The sequence below is a fragment of the Centrocercus urophasianus genome, unplaced genomic scaffold (genome assembly GCF_019232065.1).
Source record: "Centrocercus urophasianus isolate 14NV4802_14NV808 unplaced genomic scaffold, USGS_Curo_1.0 seq_3, whole genome shotgun sequence".
In the NCBI taxonomy this organism is placed as follows: Eukaryota; Metazoa; Chordata; class Aves; order Galliformes; family Phasianidae; genus Centrocercus; species Centrocercus urophasianus.
Window position 1 is genome coordinate 2,214,111 of NW_024884866.1, and position 18,902 is coordinate 2,233,012.

General features: G+C 38.1%; 1 protein-coding gene across 1 annotated transcript in view; it reads left to right on the plus strand.

Annotated features, from left to right (window-relative positions):
- The window catches only part of IQCM (IQ motif containing M), a 96,079-nt gene extending 90,719 nt beyond the window's left edge, over positions 1-5,360 (plus strand). Inside the window, exon 10 of the mRNA XM_042828386.1 lies at positions 5,254-5,360. Coding sequence (XP_042684320.1) covers positions 5,254-5,360 — 107 coding nt within the window. The remainder of the gene's footprint in view (positions 1-5,253) is intronic.
- Positions 5,361-18,902: the final 13,542 nt, after the last annotated feature.

An 18,902-nucleotide genomic window follows, 5' to 3' on the forward strand; every position in this document is an offset into this window, starting at 1 on the left:
AGCCCACACTGTGATGCTCCTACCTTGAAGTGATCATCTTTGAAACTCAGGACCTCCTAACTGCCTCCTATTGAAATCTCAGCTCTTCAGCACTCATGCATTTTGGAACTTTACACTGAATAAATTTCTTCTTGGAGAAGGACCACTGAATTCAGAAATGCATACTCAGAGCTCACTCAGCATTCCCAAATGAGGTCAGCTATTTCTGACATACTAACTAGATGATTTAGAGGCAACAGAACAAATAATTTTATGCTGGAAACCATAAAGATGGATGATCTTTGGAGAAAAATCTGAGGAGTTTTACTTCAGTTTGTTTTCGAGGAATGGCTTGTTCAAGGAGAATATGTATTTGTAGTCATTAAATTGCATATATATTGTATTACAAGGAATGTATTCCAATAGTAATGTATGTATGTAATTATGCATATACATATACAGCATTATACGGCAGAAAATGTAAGCAGTAGCACTTTCAGGATTCATAAGAAAAGCAAAGATTATGCCTGTCAATCCTTCTACCAACGTCCCACAGCAGTAAGACCACCCTTTATTGGCAAGTGAAGCTATCTCACTTGGCATCTGAGAAGATTAAATACTAACCGCTGCATTTTCTTCTCCCCTTAATATGCAGAGGATTACCCTTGTGAAGGACTACATAAATAGAAAACGTGATGGCTTTAGCTGCGCTAAGCTTGTCTTTTTTTCCTGGCACAGTATTAAGCATTACTGTTGCATCCACGTTATGTGTGAATTCCCTTGTGTAAATCCCATTAAGGTTAATAGAATTTTAGTTTTACTACTTAATAAATTTCGAAGGAGATTAACTTTTGAGAAATATTTAACCAACCATAATGCACAGAACACAATCCCTTACCAGCATGAATGTGTGGTACCTAAAACAGAGAAGCTCTGATGGAGACATGATGCAGCAGTTTTTTATTTTATATGTAGAGAAAAATTTGTACCCTGGCTATATTTCAAAAACATTTGTGTCTTCTACTGTTTGTTTCTTTTGTCACTTCTACTCCTTTAGAAATGACATTCTTTTGTCCTTCTAGATTTAAAATAATTACAAATGATTTGAGACACCAGCAGTTCCATGCTGCTGTATCATAATGCAATCTTGTTGTAAAGGAACCATGAGGCCCATTCAGGGAATTAGACAGTAAGAGAACTGCTATGCAACTGCATGTGTTTTAACAGGATCTTGTGACGTTACTTTAAACGTGATACTGTATGTATGTAGATTGTAAACTTTGTAAGCCGCACTTTTCCTCTGGTTAACAAATTTAAATACTTACACTTAGTAAATTTCAAATGGGCTTATACTATTGATTTCCTTTAAAATGAGTTTGTCTGTCTCTCAAGAGCTTTCAGGGACTCAGTTACCTTCAGTTTCCTTTCTCCAAATGCTGTTACATTGCATTTTCCAATTTTAAAAGGCGTGCTCAGATAGATAAACCTGTTTTGTTGGAGACAGGCACATTCCTGAACCTTTTGTCTTTAGTGCTGCCCTGAAGGCAAGGCAAGGATGCCTAACCATGGGTCAGCAGCCCTTCCTCTGACCTTTTGTAGTGAAATGGCATTCCTGGTGAGTGAGAGACAGCCTACTCTTCCCAGCCCTTCCTATAAAACTGCAAATATAGTCACCAAATGTAGAAAGAACGTCCAAGAAAGATGTTAAAAAAACACACAACAAAACAAAAAAACCTATTGTTTTTGTTATCAAAATAGTTATAGTCTTAAGTCCATAGAGAGGTTGAAAAATTAAATGCCATGTCTTCACAGCTCTTTTTAATTGCTATAACTTCTAATAACTCTCAACAGTAAACTGATGCAGTAGCATTCATCTCAACAGACAAGGTGACTTATGCATCTCTACCGTAATATCTTAAAACTGAAAAGTAATTTAGGCATAGTTCATTCAAACTAAAAATAGTTTCCTAGGGCTAACAGGAGAGATGTCACTCTAGATTTCAGCCTGTAGCCTTATTTTCAAAGAAGGATGGAAACTGGCTCTTTTTCCTTTACTTTTCAGTGCACCAGGTCATGCTTGATTTTACCTTCAATTAGTTTTAGTAAGTTAATTTTAGTAGGTTTTAATGGCTGGCTTTACAAAATCTGAATATCTGTATTTGTGATATTACCTAAGTATGCTCTTTCTTCAGCATCATTTGATGGAAAAAACTTAAAAACTTAAACAACCAAGGTAAGTTTACTAACGTATTTGCTAAGTGTGTTTGAAACATTTGTGAAAAGCAATGAACAGTTGCAGAGATGAACAAATCAAAAGCTCTTCAGCTAAATGATCTGTTTCAGGCTGGCCCACAGGAGCCAGTATCTCATCACAACATGTCATTAAGATGTTGTAAAGTGGCTTCTTTTGCTTTATAAAATACTTGTACAGCAAGTTAGTTTTTGAATAGCATCAGATACGGAGATGTGGCTTATGGCAGAGTTTTACTTCTCTGCTCTATAGGTATCTTGAAATGTCTTGAGGAGTAATTATATAATACTTTATATATATGTATATATAATATATTATATATTATTTTCTATGGTCAGGTTTTGTTGTAAACAAATTTAGCGCTCTGGTTTTGGGTTGTTTATTTTCTGGGATACTCCTAGTTTTGTTTCATTTACTTCCACTACCCAGTCTCACTTCTGGTATTATCTCAATGCCGAGATTTTAAGAAACCCCATGTACTCTACCCAACAAGGAGAGTTTTGGTGAGACAGTCTTTTTCATATGCAAAAGATCAAAAGACCAGTTGTATCACATGCAGATGAAGAGAAGTTTCAAAAACAATTTAGATTGACTCTTCCTATTTGGACTGTTCTCTGAGCAGTCAAATGTCCTTTTTTTTTCTTTACTTGAGCAGAGAAGCAAAGCTTAAATATGTGTATTATATAAATCTTTATTTGGTAATGGATTATTTTATACAATTACTCTATGGATATGGTCTATTTTCCACAGATCCTGCCAAGAGAGTTTCCATTCTGAGGCTTTCTGCTTATTTCTTCCAGCTGCTTCTCTTTTTTATCCCTTCTGTTGTTATTCTCCTCTTGTCTCCCTGTTTTCACTACTGATGGAGGAGAGGCTTGCTTAGACTTTGAAATCATAATATGTTCTTGGCAATTGTTGCTTTCTATACTCTTTGTAATTATTCTCCAGCAATTCCAATTGCATTTTCCAATTGAGGACTTGCATTGTTCAGTCTGAGTGCTGAAGGTACAAATAACCTTTTAACAGGGTTCATAAGGAACGTGCTGGAGGTAGAGGCACAGCATGAGTAACATGCTGGCCAAAAACAGTGTTGGCTATTTTGACTGTAGCAATGCAGGAAAGAATCCTTTTTAAACAGATCTTCCTTTCCCACCTAGTCCCTAGCCTACTTCACAATGTCTATCTCTCGATAATCACACCCTGCAAGATCACTGTCAGCAAAAGTGTGATTTGTGGGACTGTCTTGTTGACATAATTTTTTACAGTCGTGTGGTTCTAGATAATGCACAAAAGGGGGGTATGTGTCCATGCTTGTCTATATGCATATTTTCAACCATCTGCGGTATTAATAATATGTAGTTTTAAAAGAAAACAAATTGTTTTATGTCTGTGGAAGTCATTTGCCTACCTGTTACTGAGATGGCATTAACCCTAATCTTGTCAGAAGTGAATTGGTTCTCCTCCCTGCAAAAATAACAGTGGGCATCAAGGCAGCAAAGTGCCGTTTCTTCACATGTGAAACTATTTGCAGAACAAAGTCCTTTGTTTGTTTGTTTGTTTGCCTGCATGTTTGTGTTTGTTTTCTCTACTTTTGGAACATATTAGAAAGCATCCTGCTCTTGTTATTTCTTTTGAATAGTCTATTTTCTGTAGAAAGTAATAGCCACATGGTAAACTCTCCTATTCATCAAAACTGTGCCAAACATGTGCCATTTTAAAGCTAAATATATGCTATTTCATTTTACTTTAAAGCAAGCCAAAACACATACCAAGAACACAGCTCTCAGGGTGCTGGTCCTATTTTCAAGTGAGTATTTACTGTGAGAGGCATTTCTCTGCAACAAGCAAAGTTGGTAAGGATATGTTATACAAATGCAGTACAGATAACAGTATTTGTCCTCTCCTTATGATGAACTTACCTTTTAGTTGTAAAAACACGTGTTTTGCTATCATTGGCACGTCCTCTTTTGGGTAACGCAATCATCCCTGATTCCCTAGTGCTCCCTTTGATCTTGCATTTTAGGAGAATATCTCCAGGTTATATGAAGATGATCATAGAGTGTCTTGTTCTGAGGAATTAATGTGTCAGTACTTAGGACTTTTTGTGTGAACTGTCCTTCTGTAGGTATCATTGTCTGGTGCATTTTTGGTCCCATTTTTCTTTATGGATGGGTGCCAGGAACTCTAATTTTATTGTGTGCTGGTGATGTTTTTCTTTCTTGATCTGATCAGGATGAGGAACGCAGGTTGGCTGGGGCATTGAGCAACCTAATCTGGTGCCTGATTTAGTGTTTGACAACCCTGCTGTGGCAAGGGAGTTGGATCTAGATAATCACTGACGTCCCTTCCAATGATGCTGTGATGTCGTAAGCTAGCACTCACAGTCCTCTTCTTCACAGCAAACCACGGCCCATTTCAGGGCATAAAAAATAATAGAGGAAGATTCCTGGAGTTATAGGATCATGCGGTAATTATCTTACTTTTCCAGTATTTTCCTTCATAAGATTTTCAATGTGGTTCTTTACCTTTTTGTGAGGTTTGCATTTTAAATATCTGACACGACTTGTTCAAAAAATGTAAAATGTTACTGAGAAACTGTGTTAGCAAATTTTGAAACTAGTTTAAAAACTTGTGTATTACACCAAGGCCAAATTAAGGACATGATATCATGTTTGAATAAGAAAGATCCAGTAAGGAATTGAGAGTAATCTAAAACAGCAGTTACTTCACTTTAATCACATGGAAAACGGTTCTATATTGCCTGCAAACTTATTGTCTGAGGAATTCCAGTGACTGAAAAATGAAACTAGGAATAAATATAGTAATATTGTGTCTTTCTTGGACACTTGAACATTGAGTTTTGCTTGCAAATATGGCCTGGATCTATGAACAGGGGGAAGTCAAGTCACTTCAGCTAAATATTTGTTTATTTAGAATATGAGTTTGAACTCCGTGAAACAAGATGAAAACCTATTCTACCAAACTTCTAAGGGCTTTCTGTTGTTGTTTGTTTTTAATTGCAGTATTTTCTCATCGAAAGTCAAAAAAGCCTGATTTTCAAGTGTCAGCTGCATTAGTGACTTCTTCAATGAGAGGGCAGAAAGAAGCGTGCCTCTCTGATCAAAATTGATAGTGCCTCTGCTTGAAAAACTGGTGAAGTCTAAAGAAATCAAGTTCCAGAGTTGACACATTTTCTCATAGGGAAAGAATATTGCATCTGGGCATGAGCAGAACACCAAACTCCTTCATGTTGAAGACATCTTCAACTAGAACATAATAAAGGTGAAAATCCATCATGTTACATCATTTTTGACCAAACAGTTTGCACTTGATAGGGTGAATCAGTGTGCAGCGTACACAGTGAATTCGAAGATTAAAACATCGTGACTTAGGCAACTGAGAAGTGTAAAATTGTACCAATCTTCACAGAGCAACAGATAAGCCAACATTGTTGCTTTTTTAATAGGATATTTGTCTTTCAAATTTGTAAGGAACAGGGCTTTATACTATCCATCTTTCAGTAAATGGAGAGGCAATTCGTTCGCTAAAAAGTCAGTAAGTATTTCAGAATTTGGGGCCTAAAGAAAACAATCGCATTTCTGATTTTTCTCAGTGCGTGCAGTATGACACCTGTTCTCATCACTGTCATAAATCTGTTGTTTAATGTGGAGAGAGAAATCAAGGAGAAAAGGTACTGCTTGTTTCTTTTGCGCTGTAAGCACAGCCAACAACAGGTGCAATAAACTCATTGTTATTTTCACAGAGGTTTATTTTTCCATTGCCCCACAGGCACACCAGCAGCTCTTTCAACATGCAGCCTACCTGGAGGTGAGAGGCATCAGGGACCCTCTAAAATAGATGTGCTGTACCAGGAGAAGTGTTTACCCACTCTCAGCTGACTCTGTTTAGGAGTTTAGCTGTCCCTCAGCAACTGTTTCTGCCCCTTCAGCCCAAACAAGGTGCTGAAACATCTGGCAGAAGGGAGGTAATCGATCGTCATTTCTGGAATAGAAATGACCAACTAGGTTATCAGATAACTGTCCTCCTTTATGTAGTCTTAAGGCATGGGCATGTTGCATTTGCACAACTCTTGCTATAGCTTTGAGGGCAGTGAAAAACCTGGATGAGAGGAAATTCAGCACTTACTGTTGCTGGTGTATGGATTCTGCCTGCTTTCTCTGAGTGGAAATAGTGTGGTAACTGGAAAGATTCCTTTTTTCTGCCTTTTTAGGTCTTAAACATAAATGTACAAGATAATATTTTGAGTAGATGCTACTGCAGGACATGCACTCTGGCTCTATCCATCTTCTATAAGGAAGGTACCTTTGTCTGCTTCTGGCTTTGAAAATATACATATATATATATTTGCTTTTCTATTGTTTCTAGTTTTAGTTTCTATTATTAAATAGATTTTTCTATTATTTGTATTATATTTCTATTATTTTCTAAAAATTTCTGTGCTTTGTTCTTGACTTTGTGGATAACTTTCCAATACTGAACACAGAAAGTAAAGTAACTGGTATTACCTGAGTGGTAATGCGCATCCTCTCTGAGCAGAGGATCCGAAATCTGTTACTATTGCTAAGCATATGGATGAGGGTCACCAGTGGTTCCTCCATTCTTCCAATAACCCATATCACCCAAACATAACGTTGTATCAATAACTAAACTCCCTTTTGCATTTGCCTGAGCCAGCTGCATCCCACAGCAGCCCAATCACCTCTCTGTGCTGTGTCAATGTGTGTTTGTATCTGCTGTGATTACATCAGCATTTGGTACTAGGGTGACATCTGGGTTATGCTTGAATGCACTGCGTTCCTGCTCCTTCTCCCCTGGGGCTTTTAGCTTGACAGTGCAACTATTCATTCAGCTGCTTGAGAGAGCAGCAGTCCCATACCTCCAAGTGGCCCTGTGGCACCATGAGGTTCATGCCCCCTGGGAACTCGCATCTTGCCCCACTGATTGTTTTGCAGAACAGTAACTCATACTACCAAGGCGTATGAGAGGGTGTTTTTGCTATTGAACAACTTCCGTAGTTGTTTTGCTATTTCTTAGTATTGACTTGCTTTATGTTTCTTTTTAGGGGAATGAACTTGTTCCAATATGTCTGCAAAAGACAGTGTAAGGTCAATGAAAAGAAGCCTTCGCTTTCCGATAGTCAGTTTCTATATATAAATTGGCACTTGATGCTCATCAAAGAACAAGAAATATTGGATATGCTCTAAATGTCCATTGTACTTTTGAGCCAACTACCTGATGGAAGTCATCACTTATATGTAAATGAACTGTCAATGACTTGCCTCCGTTGGCAACCGCTGGACTGTGAAGGGTATGTCTTAATAAGAACCAAAGCTCTTCGCAGACTTTGATTTACTGGAAATAAAATAGAAAAGTCCTCTGAGACTGCAAAGGACACTTGTTTCAGATAAAATGTCTAGACAGTAGCAATATATTTGGGGCTTTTATTATAGCAAATCTGCAAATTAGAATAGAGTGCTGAGAAAGTTCCTATGACCCAGCTGAGTTCAAAAACACTGCTTCAGACTGATCCTTGAAACACACTCAAATTAAGTTCATGAGGCTTCAAAAAGGGAAAGAAAGGATGTGCAAGGTCAATGTTCAGGTCTGCTAGAACTCCAGAACTGACCAAATTTTACATTTTTCTGACAAGGAGGGATTTGCAATGGAACTGTGATTAGAATCATTTAAAGAAAACAAAGATCATGTATTGTGTTTTGCAGCACTAGGTAACATTCTGCTTTACAGTACAGCTCTGGGTGATGGCTTCCTTTCTTTGATTACTGAAAATAAAATAAAAGTAGAAAGATTAATTCTGTGAATTGATACATTATAGGAAAGAAACAATCAAAATGAATCTGACAGCATGTTTTGGTAAAGATGACTGTCTTTTAAGGATGGTGAGTTAAAGAGTATTTCTGATAAAGATGTGTAAATTTCAGAATATCAAGTTTTTCTGAAAATTAGTTTCAATTTTTATTATTGTCATAATTGGCAACATTTTACCATACAGAATTTTTGGAAGATAATGGCTTACAAAACTGAAAAACTGTTGGGGAGAAATGAATGACTTCTGTCACGATCTGTGTAACCTGGGTTGGTGTTCTTGTTCAAGAGAATTTACATATACACCAAATGCAAATATAGGATGTGAGAGCTTAGGTATTTAAATTACCACTCTGGTCTACTATTGGTGTATTCTCAATTCAATGCAATGAAGCATCAGTTTTCAACTTTGAGCAGCTCTGAATCACCTTCAGTATGATTTATTCCAGCTTTCCAGGAATCATCCAGTACTCCTTGAGAACACTTCATTTTTCAGCTATGCAGAGACAGCATGAAGGCACATGTTTTACACAATTTGTCCCCAGATACCATCTTTTCTATTTGAATCTCTGGCTTTGTTATGAAATACTGAAGTTGCTAATTTTTAGATAATCAATGGTTTTGTTTCTGAGTTTTCACATAAATGAAACAATAAGTCTAGGAAGCAGTGAACGCCTGGGAACGTCTGGAAGACATTGCATCTCATATTTATAAAGTCAACTTTGTTAGCTGTCAGTTTTTTTGTAGTTCTGGTTTAGGATCCTTGGGGGTGTATAACTCCTCTTTGGACCTCTTGGGTCCCAAGGTGGGGACTTGGATGATGTTCTCACTCTCATGTGCTGGTCTTTCACTGGAAGAGTAAGGTTGTATTCAGACAGAAGACTGAATAGCTCCTGTTGACCTGAATGAGTTAATCTATTAACCATTTCCATCCAAATAGAAAACGAGAAATACTTCAGGAGGATTAGACTGAGTCTGCAAGCATTCTGAAATGTTGTCTCTGGCAGGTACAGAAGGCTCCTTCCGGTTCAACTGGCTGCTAAACCTGACAGTTGAACAGTCTCAGCTGGGGTCCTTTTAAGTGCAGAGAAATCCAGATTGAATTTTATGCTTGTGTACCTAGGTAGTATACTAAATGACTGTAGTCTATGTTTTTAGCTCAGTGAAATTAATATTAGTCCTAAGGTTAAATGGTATACATTGCCAGCGTAGTGACTACATTAGCTGTAGTTGTAACAAAAATAAAATTGATTTGATAGTAACCCAAGCCCAAGAGATGAGTCATCAGATAATGTCCACAGAGATAAATTTTGTTTATACTTTCAGAAGATGAATGTTCACCGTTTTCTGAGTTTAAAGGTAACCATAATAAAAGATTAAATTAAATCTAAGAAATGTATCTGGATAATCAGAATATCTTCTGAGGATTCTTGCTGATTCAATATTTGATACCCTGATCCTAGCCATGACATAGCATATTATCTTTTATCTTGTTGTGTGACTGTTAAATACCAATATAAATGCAGAATTAATAGACGTAAGTATACAGGTATAACTTAATACTGTTTAAATTAGATTGTTTATAGACTTTTCAAGATTTTGTACCCCCTCTATCCTGGCATGCCATCCTTTGAACATTTGACGTGTCTCTTTTGTGAGAGAATATAAAGCATGAGAAAATGACATTCAGTATTAGAAAACTGAGTCTAAAATGCATGAAGAAATCAGATGTTGAACCTTGTCATAAAGTGAGCAAAGGGCAATATTCCTACCTATATTCCTATATTCATTTTGATGAATGTGATTAAAATGTTGCCTGCCATTGCAGAAATTGTCAAAAGGGCTGTTGTCCATGATGCTTTGACATTATACCTATGAGCAGTATGGTGTTGTAGTAGTTTCAGTGCCTGAAGTATTATCTGGAACATCTATTTTGTGTTCAAGTAAGTGCTATATTTAGATCTTTTATTCTGCCTAAAGTATACAGTACACTAGACCTTAATGTAACCTCTAAGTGTACAGATGCAGCACTGAGGATGGGGGCTAAAAATAGTTATTACTCTAGAAGCAATAATTTGTTTGAAAGCTGTTGCCTGAATTCCCAAGCAGTTGTGAGTGACTGGGACATGCATTCTTTCCCTGCTGGAGAGAAACTTCCTCAGCAGATCCTTTTCTACAGTTGGCAAATTTGAAATTTGTACAAAAGCAGTAACAGAAAAAAGTCAGGAAAATTTCAGCATGCCATTACCTCCTGCAGGAGCATGAAGTACTATTTGTGAAGTCCTCTCAGCAACAGTTACTTTTCAGCGCTTTATTTTCTCCATTGGGAATAAGGTTTCAGTATTATTATCACTATTATCAGTAGGAGTAGCAGTGAAGAGGAAAAATAAAATTGTTTATTATTGGGCCAATCAAGCCCAGCTCGATGAAGGCCAAATTATTTTTTGCTTGTCTGAGTTTGATTTTTAGTCAGTCTGGATGTGTTTTTTGTTTAGCAGAGAACTTCAGTGAGGAGTATGTTGTTTTATGACTGAGGCCAATAGAAAGTCATTGGCATAATAAAACTGCAGATTTTACAATTCAACGCAGCTGCTCTGTGACTTTTAAGCAACTGTGAAATCACATTGTTTAAACTGTGTTTGCGAGGACTGCTGTCTGGATCCATCTCTTTCTCTTTTTTTTTTTTTTTTGGGGGGGGGGGGGGAGGAATTCACCAGAAATCCCTCAGATCAATGATTGGTATTGCAACCATCCATCTTAGTAGGTTTTCATAAACCTCCATTTAAAAGTAGTCACTTAATCACCCTATGTTACTTTCACTTATGAAAATGAAAAGGATGTTACCGTCATCACTGGTATCATCAGTATCATCTATAAGCTTGCTAATACTACTTCACCTGTGAAAATCCATTTGTTTAATTACAAATATGTGTTTGGATGACATATTGATTAAGCACAACGCCCTGAACAAACTGGCATTTAGATTGCTTATATAACTCTTTTATGACTTCTTCAATTGTAGCACTTGGTAATATGTGGATATATTTTCATATGGTGTTACACAAAGTACAGGCAACTCATTTATAAGAAATACTGTTTGCTGCTCATGGATCTAATTCTTTGCAGTGATGAGATAGATTTTGGACATCCACTGCAGCCATGGGTAATGCCTTACTCCCACGAACAAGCACCTACGAAGGTGAGTATTAACCTAAGTGGTATCTAAGTTTTCCTGATGTCAAAAACCTTCAGTAAACTTACTTGTTTATTAAATTGGGCCTTAGGTTAGATTTTAGGTCTAAAACGAAAACTTTGTGTGACAAAGCTGAATCTTTTTTTCCCCACCCTTACTGGCTAATACAATAGGTGTCTGCGTGTGGCATCTTTGGGTGGTGAGTCCTGGGGATTTGGACGGCTATGGTCAGCTGGACACGAGTGCAGGTGGTTTAAGTTGTGTATTTGGGATAAAAGGGGAGCTAGTGATGTGGTGAGGAGTACCATGAAGCCAGCAGGTTTTGTGTGCTTGACAAGAGAAGTAACAAAGAGTAGCTTGCCTATAGTACCAACCTACAGGGTAGGAGCTAGACCTTGTGGTGACTGACCCTTAAGATTGAGAAGACCAATAGGTCAAGAGTCCTGTAAAAACTGGAAATCTAGTTCAGAGGATTCAGTGTATTCTGTTTGGCTTTTGAACATTGCTGAGAGCCTCAAAAGATGAGTCCAACAGCTGCTGCCCTGAAAAAAAATGAGATGAAGAGGAGTCTCTGGAGAGACAGGAAAAATGTGACAGAGCATTTGAATTGGAGGCAGCAAGGTTGTGATGTGTTCTGAAAAGGGCACAGACATCAGAAAAACCTACAAAGTAGACCAAATACACCTTTATGGGTATTTTCTGGGATAAAAGAACTGAGAATACCATCAGGACGATATACACAGAGCATATGATCAGCACAGAGGGTGAAACTGGAAATTACGTGAGCTCAAATGGAAGGGATTGTATAACAATTGTTAAACTGTTTCTTATTACTTAAAAAGTAGTACAAAGGAAGAAGATTATCCTTTTATCTTTGGTAGATTAACTCTGTTTATTGTGTCTGATTCCAGGGGTCAAATCTTTTTATTTACATAAGTTCTAATCAAGAACAGCTTGATGGGTCTCAGTAGAGCTATTCTAACTCTAATTGTGGAGAGAAAAAGAAAAGTTTGCCTCCAATACTTCTTTTTTTCTTTTTTTTTTTTTTTTTTTTTTTGCCGCGTGTTGCAACCAATGGGTCATGAGACAAAAGTACAGTTTGATCTTAGGCAGGCAAGTAGCTACACCAAAATAAATGTGTGTTTCACAACCATCTCTCAGAGATACACCTACCCTAAAGCTGCCAAATCCAAAAGGTTTTTACTTGCTTACCAGCCTCTTGCATGTAGGGGTCATATGTAGCACTTGGTAGCCTAAAGCGCATGAGACAGATAGAACGGATGTACATTCCCATGTCATTATTACTTTGAAATGTAGGGTATTTCCAGAGCGTGGGTGCAAGAAAGCTTTTGGTGCTCTAGAACAGTCCTTGACTTTTATTAACAAGAATTCCTCTCTGTGTAATTAATATGTTAATCAACAGCGGTTGTTTATTCCTGTACTTGGATTTGAACTATGTCTCTTGCACATTAAGGAGGAAAAAGAGAAACTTGCTCTTTCCCAGTGCTCCTTCACAACAAAGGAGACATCATATAGCCTGCAGTGCATAAAATGAGGGGGTTAATGCACAAAAATGTACTGCTGAGATAAAGCCTTGACTCAAGTCTGATATATTTTTTAATATGCTTACACAAACAATAACTCAGAGGTTCAGTTTCTATTTTCTTTCTGCATTGCACAAAGGAAACCAAAGTGCTATTAGTCTTTCTCACTCGTTTCTTCGCTTTCTCAAATTAAGATAAATTGCTTATTCTTGTCCCTTAAACAGTAATACTGCTCAGATATATAACTGGAATCTCCTTCTGACAAGTTTTAATTACAGAATGAGTCAAGCTGGCATTTACCTAGAAAGTTCACACATGCAAATACTCTAGCATCAGACTCCATCTCTGCTGCATTAAAAAAAAAGAAAAACAGCAAGGTGAATTTAACAAAGGCATTAAAGATAAAACGGCATTTAGACGGAATTTAGAACTCTAAGCACCATTGAAAACCTTCCATATAAGAATATAAGGTTGCATTGCAAGGAAGGGGGGGGAAGACTGGATGCATCTGGTGCGTCAGGAGTGATTACCTGTGTCCATATGTAAGGGCAGGACAGGAGTGGAAAGACATGGGAAGGAGAAACCTGGTATATTCACAAGCTGGTAAAAGCAAAGGACCCCACTATGCTCTCAGAAGAGAAAGTCTGTTTGAAGTGAGGGTTTTCCCAAAAGTTCCAACAGAATTGGGGAATCAGTTTACATATGTATGGTCCTAAGAACATGACTGCAACAAACACTTAGCATGTTCCTGATTTGCAGGAGTGTACTGTTTCATAGCCCTAGAATGAAGAGGTTGAACTTGGTCCTGAGTATTTTCTGCTGAGGACAGAATTCACTTTTATTTGCTAATACGTTCTTGTACACAGCACAAAATAATAGTTAAAAAAAAAAAAAGATGCAATAAATCCAGCAAATCAAGGCTGCTGCTTTGTTCGCAGCATAGTCATCAGGCAGCTTGAAAGGCAACTCCAGAGGTGGGATCTAGACAAAAGTGCAGAGGAGCTATGATGTACCCATCATATGTACTTGGAACGAGAGAAGAAGGAGCAGAGTAATGTATGAACTTTCTGGCCATAATGAAAGACCTGATCTTCCTGCAGTTTCCAATGTCTTGTATGCCTAACATGTTACTTGACCTGCTACTTATTTGTAAGCCTAAGAGCTTTGATACTGTGGTATTAATAACTGCAAGCAGTAATGGAGAGCTCTTGCAAAATTACAGGGGTACTGTTAGAGTTCACCCACTTAATGCTCTCCTGGCATACAGCCCAAATGGGTTTATCCCTTCTGTTCACATCAAGCCTACTGGCTGCAAGTGTACCCCAGATAAAACACCTTCAAATTGTAGTAGGTTCTTGTGAAGGTAGCAAAATCAGTTTTAAATTTTGAATTGGTGCCATGGAATGTAAAAATTCTTACAGTATTATTGTATTATGTAACTGACTGCACAGCATACAAAAAAACAAATGTTGAGTTCACAATGTTTGAGGAAATTATATTTTAGAGACCCAGAAAAATATGACCACAATGGGTTAGAATGGGGCTGCACATCCGGAAATGACTTCTAAATGATACGAGCACCTTTAGACCTAGCCACTAAAATGAGAATGGATTCATATTTCTTATCTTCCTGCTCAGCAGAAACAGAAAGAAATCAGTAAATAAAAATTCTTGAGATTACAAGTTTATAACAAGTCAGAGCTCCAACATTTCAGGAGTGAGGATACGGCAACATTTGCAAGGCCTGCTCTGAAAGTTATGCCTCTCATTTTATTATATTGGCCCATGATGTCAGAGTCAGATGTTGGTGGTATGACTGTAGAGGCTGAACTTTGCCACCAGTATTCCATTACATTTTGTTGGCATGAGGCAGATGGCAGTAGAGGAGCAGTCTGACAGAAAGGTGTCTGACTTGAAAGCCTGTATAAAACAAAGGTATGACACAGAATTCCTCTATGCAGAAAACACTGCATCCACTGATGTTTATCAACACCTGCTGAACGTTTATGGAGATCAAACAGTGGATGTGAGCACAGTGAGGTGTTTCAGCAGTGGTGACAGCAACAGTGAGTCTCCTCTGGTGCAGATGTTTACGAGCTCATATGCAGGCTCTTGTTCATGGCTGGTGAAGATGCATAGCTCATGGTGTGACTATGCTGAAGAATAGTGTTTTGTAGGTGAGAATGTAATCTATCAAACAGTGTTTTTGTGTTCTTTTATCTGTTCTAATTTCCATGGACATAAATAGGAAGCATTACTTTTGGAACGACATATACTTTGCTTTGGTTTGCTGAAAATGAAATGCATACTGTTTTTCAGAAAAGTAAAGATAAGATGGTGTTTTATTAATGGGAATTGGTCTGCTTTTGCTTCTTTCCGTGTTCTCCATATGCTTTATTCTTTTTCAGAAACCTGTTCAGAAAACTGGAAGGAAGAACTTCAGGGATGTAACTACAAAATATGCATTTCAGAAAACAAAGGTAAACATATACTAAAAAGGAGGGGAATGCTCGATAGCCTACAAATTCATAATTGCAAGAATTACTATTTCGTTCACTCAAAATTGTTCTAATTCCAAGACAAAATTTCTCTTGGATTCCAGGAACTAATAAATCCATCAATCGGCAACCAAGGGATAAATACAGCCAGAACTGCCAATAGGAAATGAAAGATAATAGCAACAGGCCTCTGCTGAAAGCAAATGTTTGTCAAATGTGAAAAGGTAAAATCAGCAGAGTCTAAAATCTCTCTTCTTTTGAGATTTGTCTATAAACAGTCACAGTATACCATTTAACAATGGATTTCTATGTTATGATTGTTTTATGTAACAATCCCTTTAATGAAGATGCAATGAGTCCATTTAAAAATAACCAACAACAACAGTTTGGCTGAACTTTAATACTTGAACTAAAATTGATCTGATCTGATTTTGCAGCAGAAGAATCTTTGAGTGGGTACAGTGCAGCTCTTTCATTGATGTCACATCAGCCTTTGGAGCTGATCCAGGCGTGGTGGAAGTTTACATGCAAACCTGACTCACTGAGGGTCTTCCATTCACATCTGATCTGCTTCCAGATCTGATGTCAATGGAGGCAGTATACATCCTACGCTGCTGTTCTCCAGTTTGGCCTTCCTCCAGAAACTTAATGTTTTTTTTCAGTTGCATCCGTGCCTCTGAGGAAAAAGAGAATGACATTCGTATGTTTAAAATTAAAGCAGAGTCAACATTTTGAGTGAAAAAAACACTCGTGTTTGTAGACTTACAGTAATACGGTGAAAGGGTAAATTTCTTGAAATAACAGTTTTGATCTCCAAGCTGCTGAGGCTATTGAGTTGGTTATATTCAGTTGAAAGAGATCAGCAGAAAGATGTATGCAGATTGCTATGGTTTTCCTTTGGTAGCTAATTTTTGGTCCATATTCTTTACTGTATTTTTTTTTCTTTTTTAATCAAAGACGAGAATTTGGCATGAGGTCAGTAAATTCATATTCAATATACGTGAAAAAGCAGTTAACTTGGAAAGCTAGTGAAGGCAACTCGAGACAGGAGACCAGGATTCTACCATCACCCTTTTTGTTGCACTTGAACTGAGCTCTAATGTGTTTTCTGAGGAGAAATTTGGATTATTGCAGTTGCATAATGGAACAAATGCAAATAAATTCCAAACAAAATGATTCCCTTGCATGCAGAATGAAACCAGACTGAAGGAAATCGTTTATTGCAGAATCCTTCTAAGTCCAGAACAAAACTCCTCTAGTTTTGTTTAGCCCAGGAAAGAGGAAGCTGAGGGCAAGTCTCATGGTAGCTTACAGCTCCTCACAAAGGGAGCAGAGGGGCAGTGATGAGCTCTCCTCTCTGGTGACACAGAAATTTTGTAATGAGAGCAAGATGAAATGTTTGGTCCTTACCATGTATCTTTATTTATTAAAGATTATTTTTGAAGCTCTTTTGGTATAATAACAAGTAAAGTGAGCTAAAATCTTGGATCTCTATGATATTAGTATGATTTTGGATCAACTACTGTTGGTAGTAATACTTCACAAACAGATCTGAATGCCACCTAGTTAGATATACATGGCCCTGGCCCTGACCTCTTGTCAACTGACTTGTGTCATTTTACCATTTTACTAAATACAATGGTTAGAAGTGCTTATTATTTTCCCTCAGTTAAGTGTGGGTGTGCTGACTCGTGCACCACAATGCCTGACAAAAAAGGGTTGAGAGTATGAAGAAAATGACAACCGTATCTGTATCTGCCTCTTCTCTTTAGCAGAAAAGGAGAGAGCTGTGTTTCATTGAGCTGGAAAAGCGTGACAAAATGGCAGCTGCCACCAATGCTACAAGGCATTCCAGCCCCCCAGCCTGGCTGCAGGCATTTTCGAGAGCACTGCACTGATATTTTCATAGATTTTGAGAGCATTCATTCTCTTACGCCGCTGTGTAGAAAAGCCACACATGAAAAATCTTTTTCTTATTAAATCTAAACATAAAAAGAAAATTTCACAAATCTGTTGGTCTGGCTGTTTCCCAGTCATATGTCATCTGAATTACATTACCACAATATTCCAGACATTAAATTAAAGACAGTAGGAACAAGTATAGTTGACATCTGTGCAACATTTAAAACTAAGGAACTTCCAGTGGTTTCTTTAATCCCAGCCAAATTACGGCTTTTACCACACTCTTCCTTCTATAATGCCAATTTTTTTTTTCCTCTCTTGCAAATGCATTCACAAGATCACAACTGTGCAGCTGCAGGGCGCCCGTTGCTGTTGCTGTGTGGGCTGGCCCTGCCCGCAGTCATACTGAGGAGAGGAGGGGATGCTGTCCTGCCTTCCCCATTTTGGAAGGTCTTAGCAGGGATCACTGGGAATGTGCAGTGCCAGGAAAAGGCAAGTCCTGGTGCTCCAAGCAGAGTGGTCACCCCTTCTTTTGCTCAGTGCAGAGAAGAAATCAGTAAGGGTCGACTGTCCTCACAAGTAGCATGTGTGACACTGGAATGTGGCAGCCAGAGAGACTGTGGAACCTACATCCTTGGTAGCTTTCAAGACTCAGTGCTGCCAGCGGTGAGCTGGGCCATGGTGCCAACAATCCACTTATAAGCAAGAATAGAAGAAGATCACCTCCGGGGTTTCCTTCAGCTAAAGTTTAAACACTTGCTCCTGTATTACGAGGGAAATACGGCAATAGCCATCAGAGCAGTGGTTTCTTAATCCTAACTGTGACTTCTGATGATCTACCTGCAATGAGGTTGAGGGACTTTTTGTTTCTCTCCACTTCTTATGGTGAAAAACCTTAAAAGCATCTGGTTAACAGGCAAGTGCCTACCAAGCAGTCCATCGGTGCCCACTGTTGTCCCAGGGGCTCCTCACTGCAGCCCACCCACTGTGGCTGGCCTGCATGGGAGCGATGAGGGATGCCTTGCAACGCCCTACATCCCCTTGTTTTCCTCTGTGTTTGTTCAGCTGTGAGTATATTTGGAAATGCACTGGTGGTGGATGGGTTGTTTTGGCACAGCGGAAGGAAGACTGTGGTAGAAGCACTATGTTTTCCAGAGCAATTATCTGATTGATATCATTCTTCTTTCCTCTTAATAGAAACAATCCTCTATGGTTTTGAGATGAACTTAACCACACAGGCCAGAAAAATTATATTTTGGCTTAGTTTACTTGAACATAAATAGTATTTTCTGTGGAGTCGATCAGGCAAAGGTAAATATAATATTGTTAGATGTTACAAGGGAAACATTTCCTCTACCTTTAATATTTCCATCACTAACTATTCTGGTGTGGAAAAGCCGTGATATCTACATGATCCTTTCCCAAGGGAAAGAAGAGTAAAATGACTTGAGAAAACATGGATGCTTTCTGTAACAATGAAATGCTTTGCATAGAAAAATATGTGAATGCTAGCAGAAATGAACTTTTCATTTTTTGCTCTAAGTATCTGTTCAGTATACTTCTTTGTTAAATTTGAAGATTGAGGCACAGAAAGGAAAGCTGGGAGTATACTTTTTTGTTTTTAAAATTTCCAGCCACATTCTGATATGTGGGCTTTAGCAGATTGCTTACAAAGACTGCATGTTGTGCTG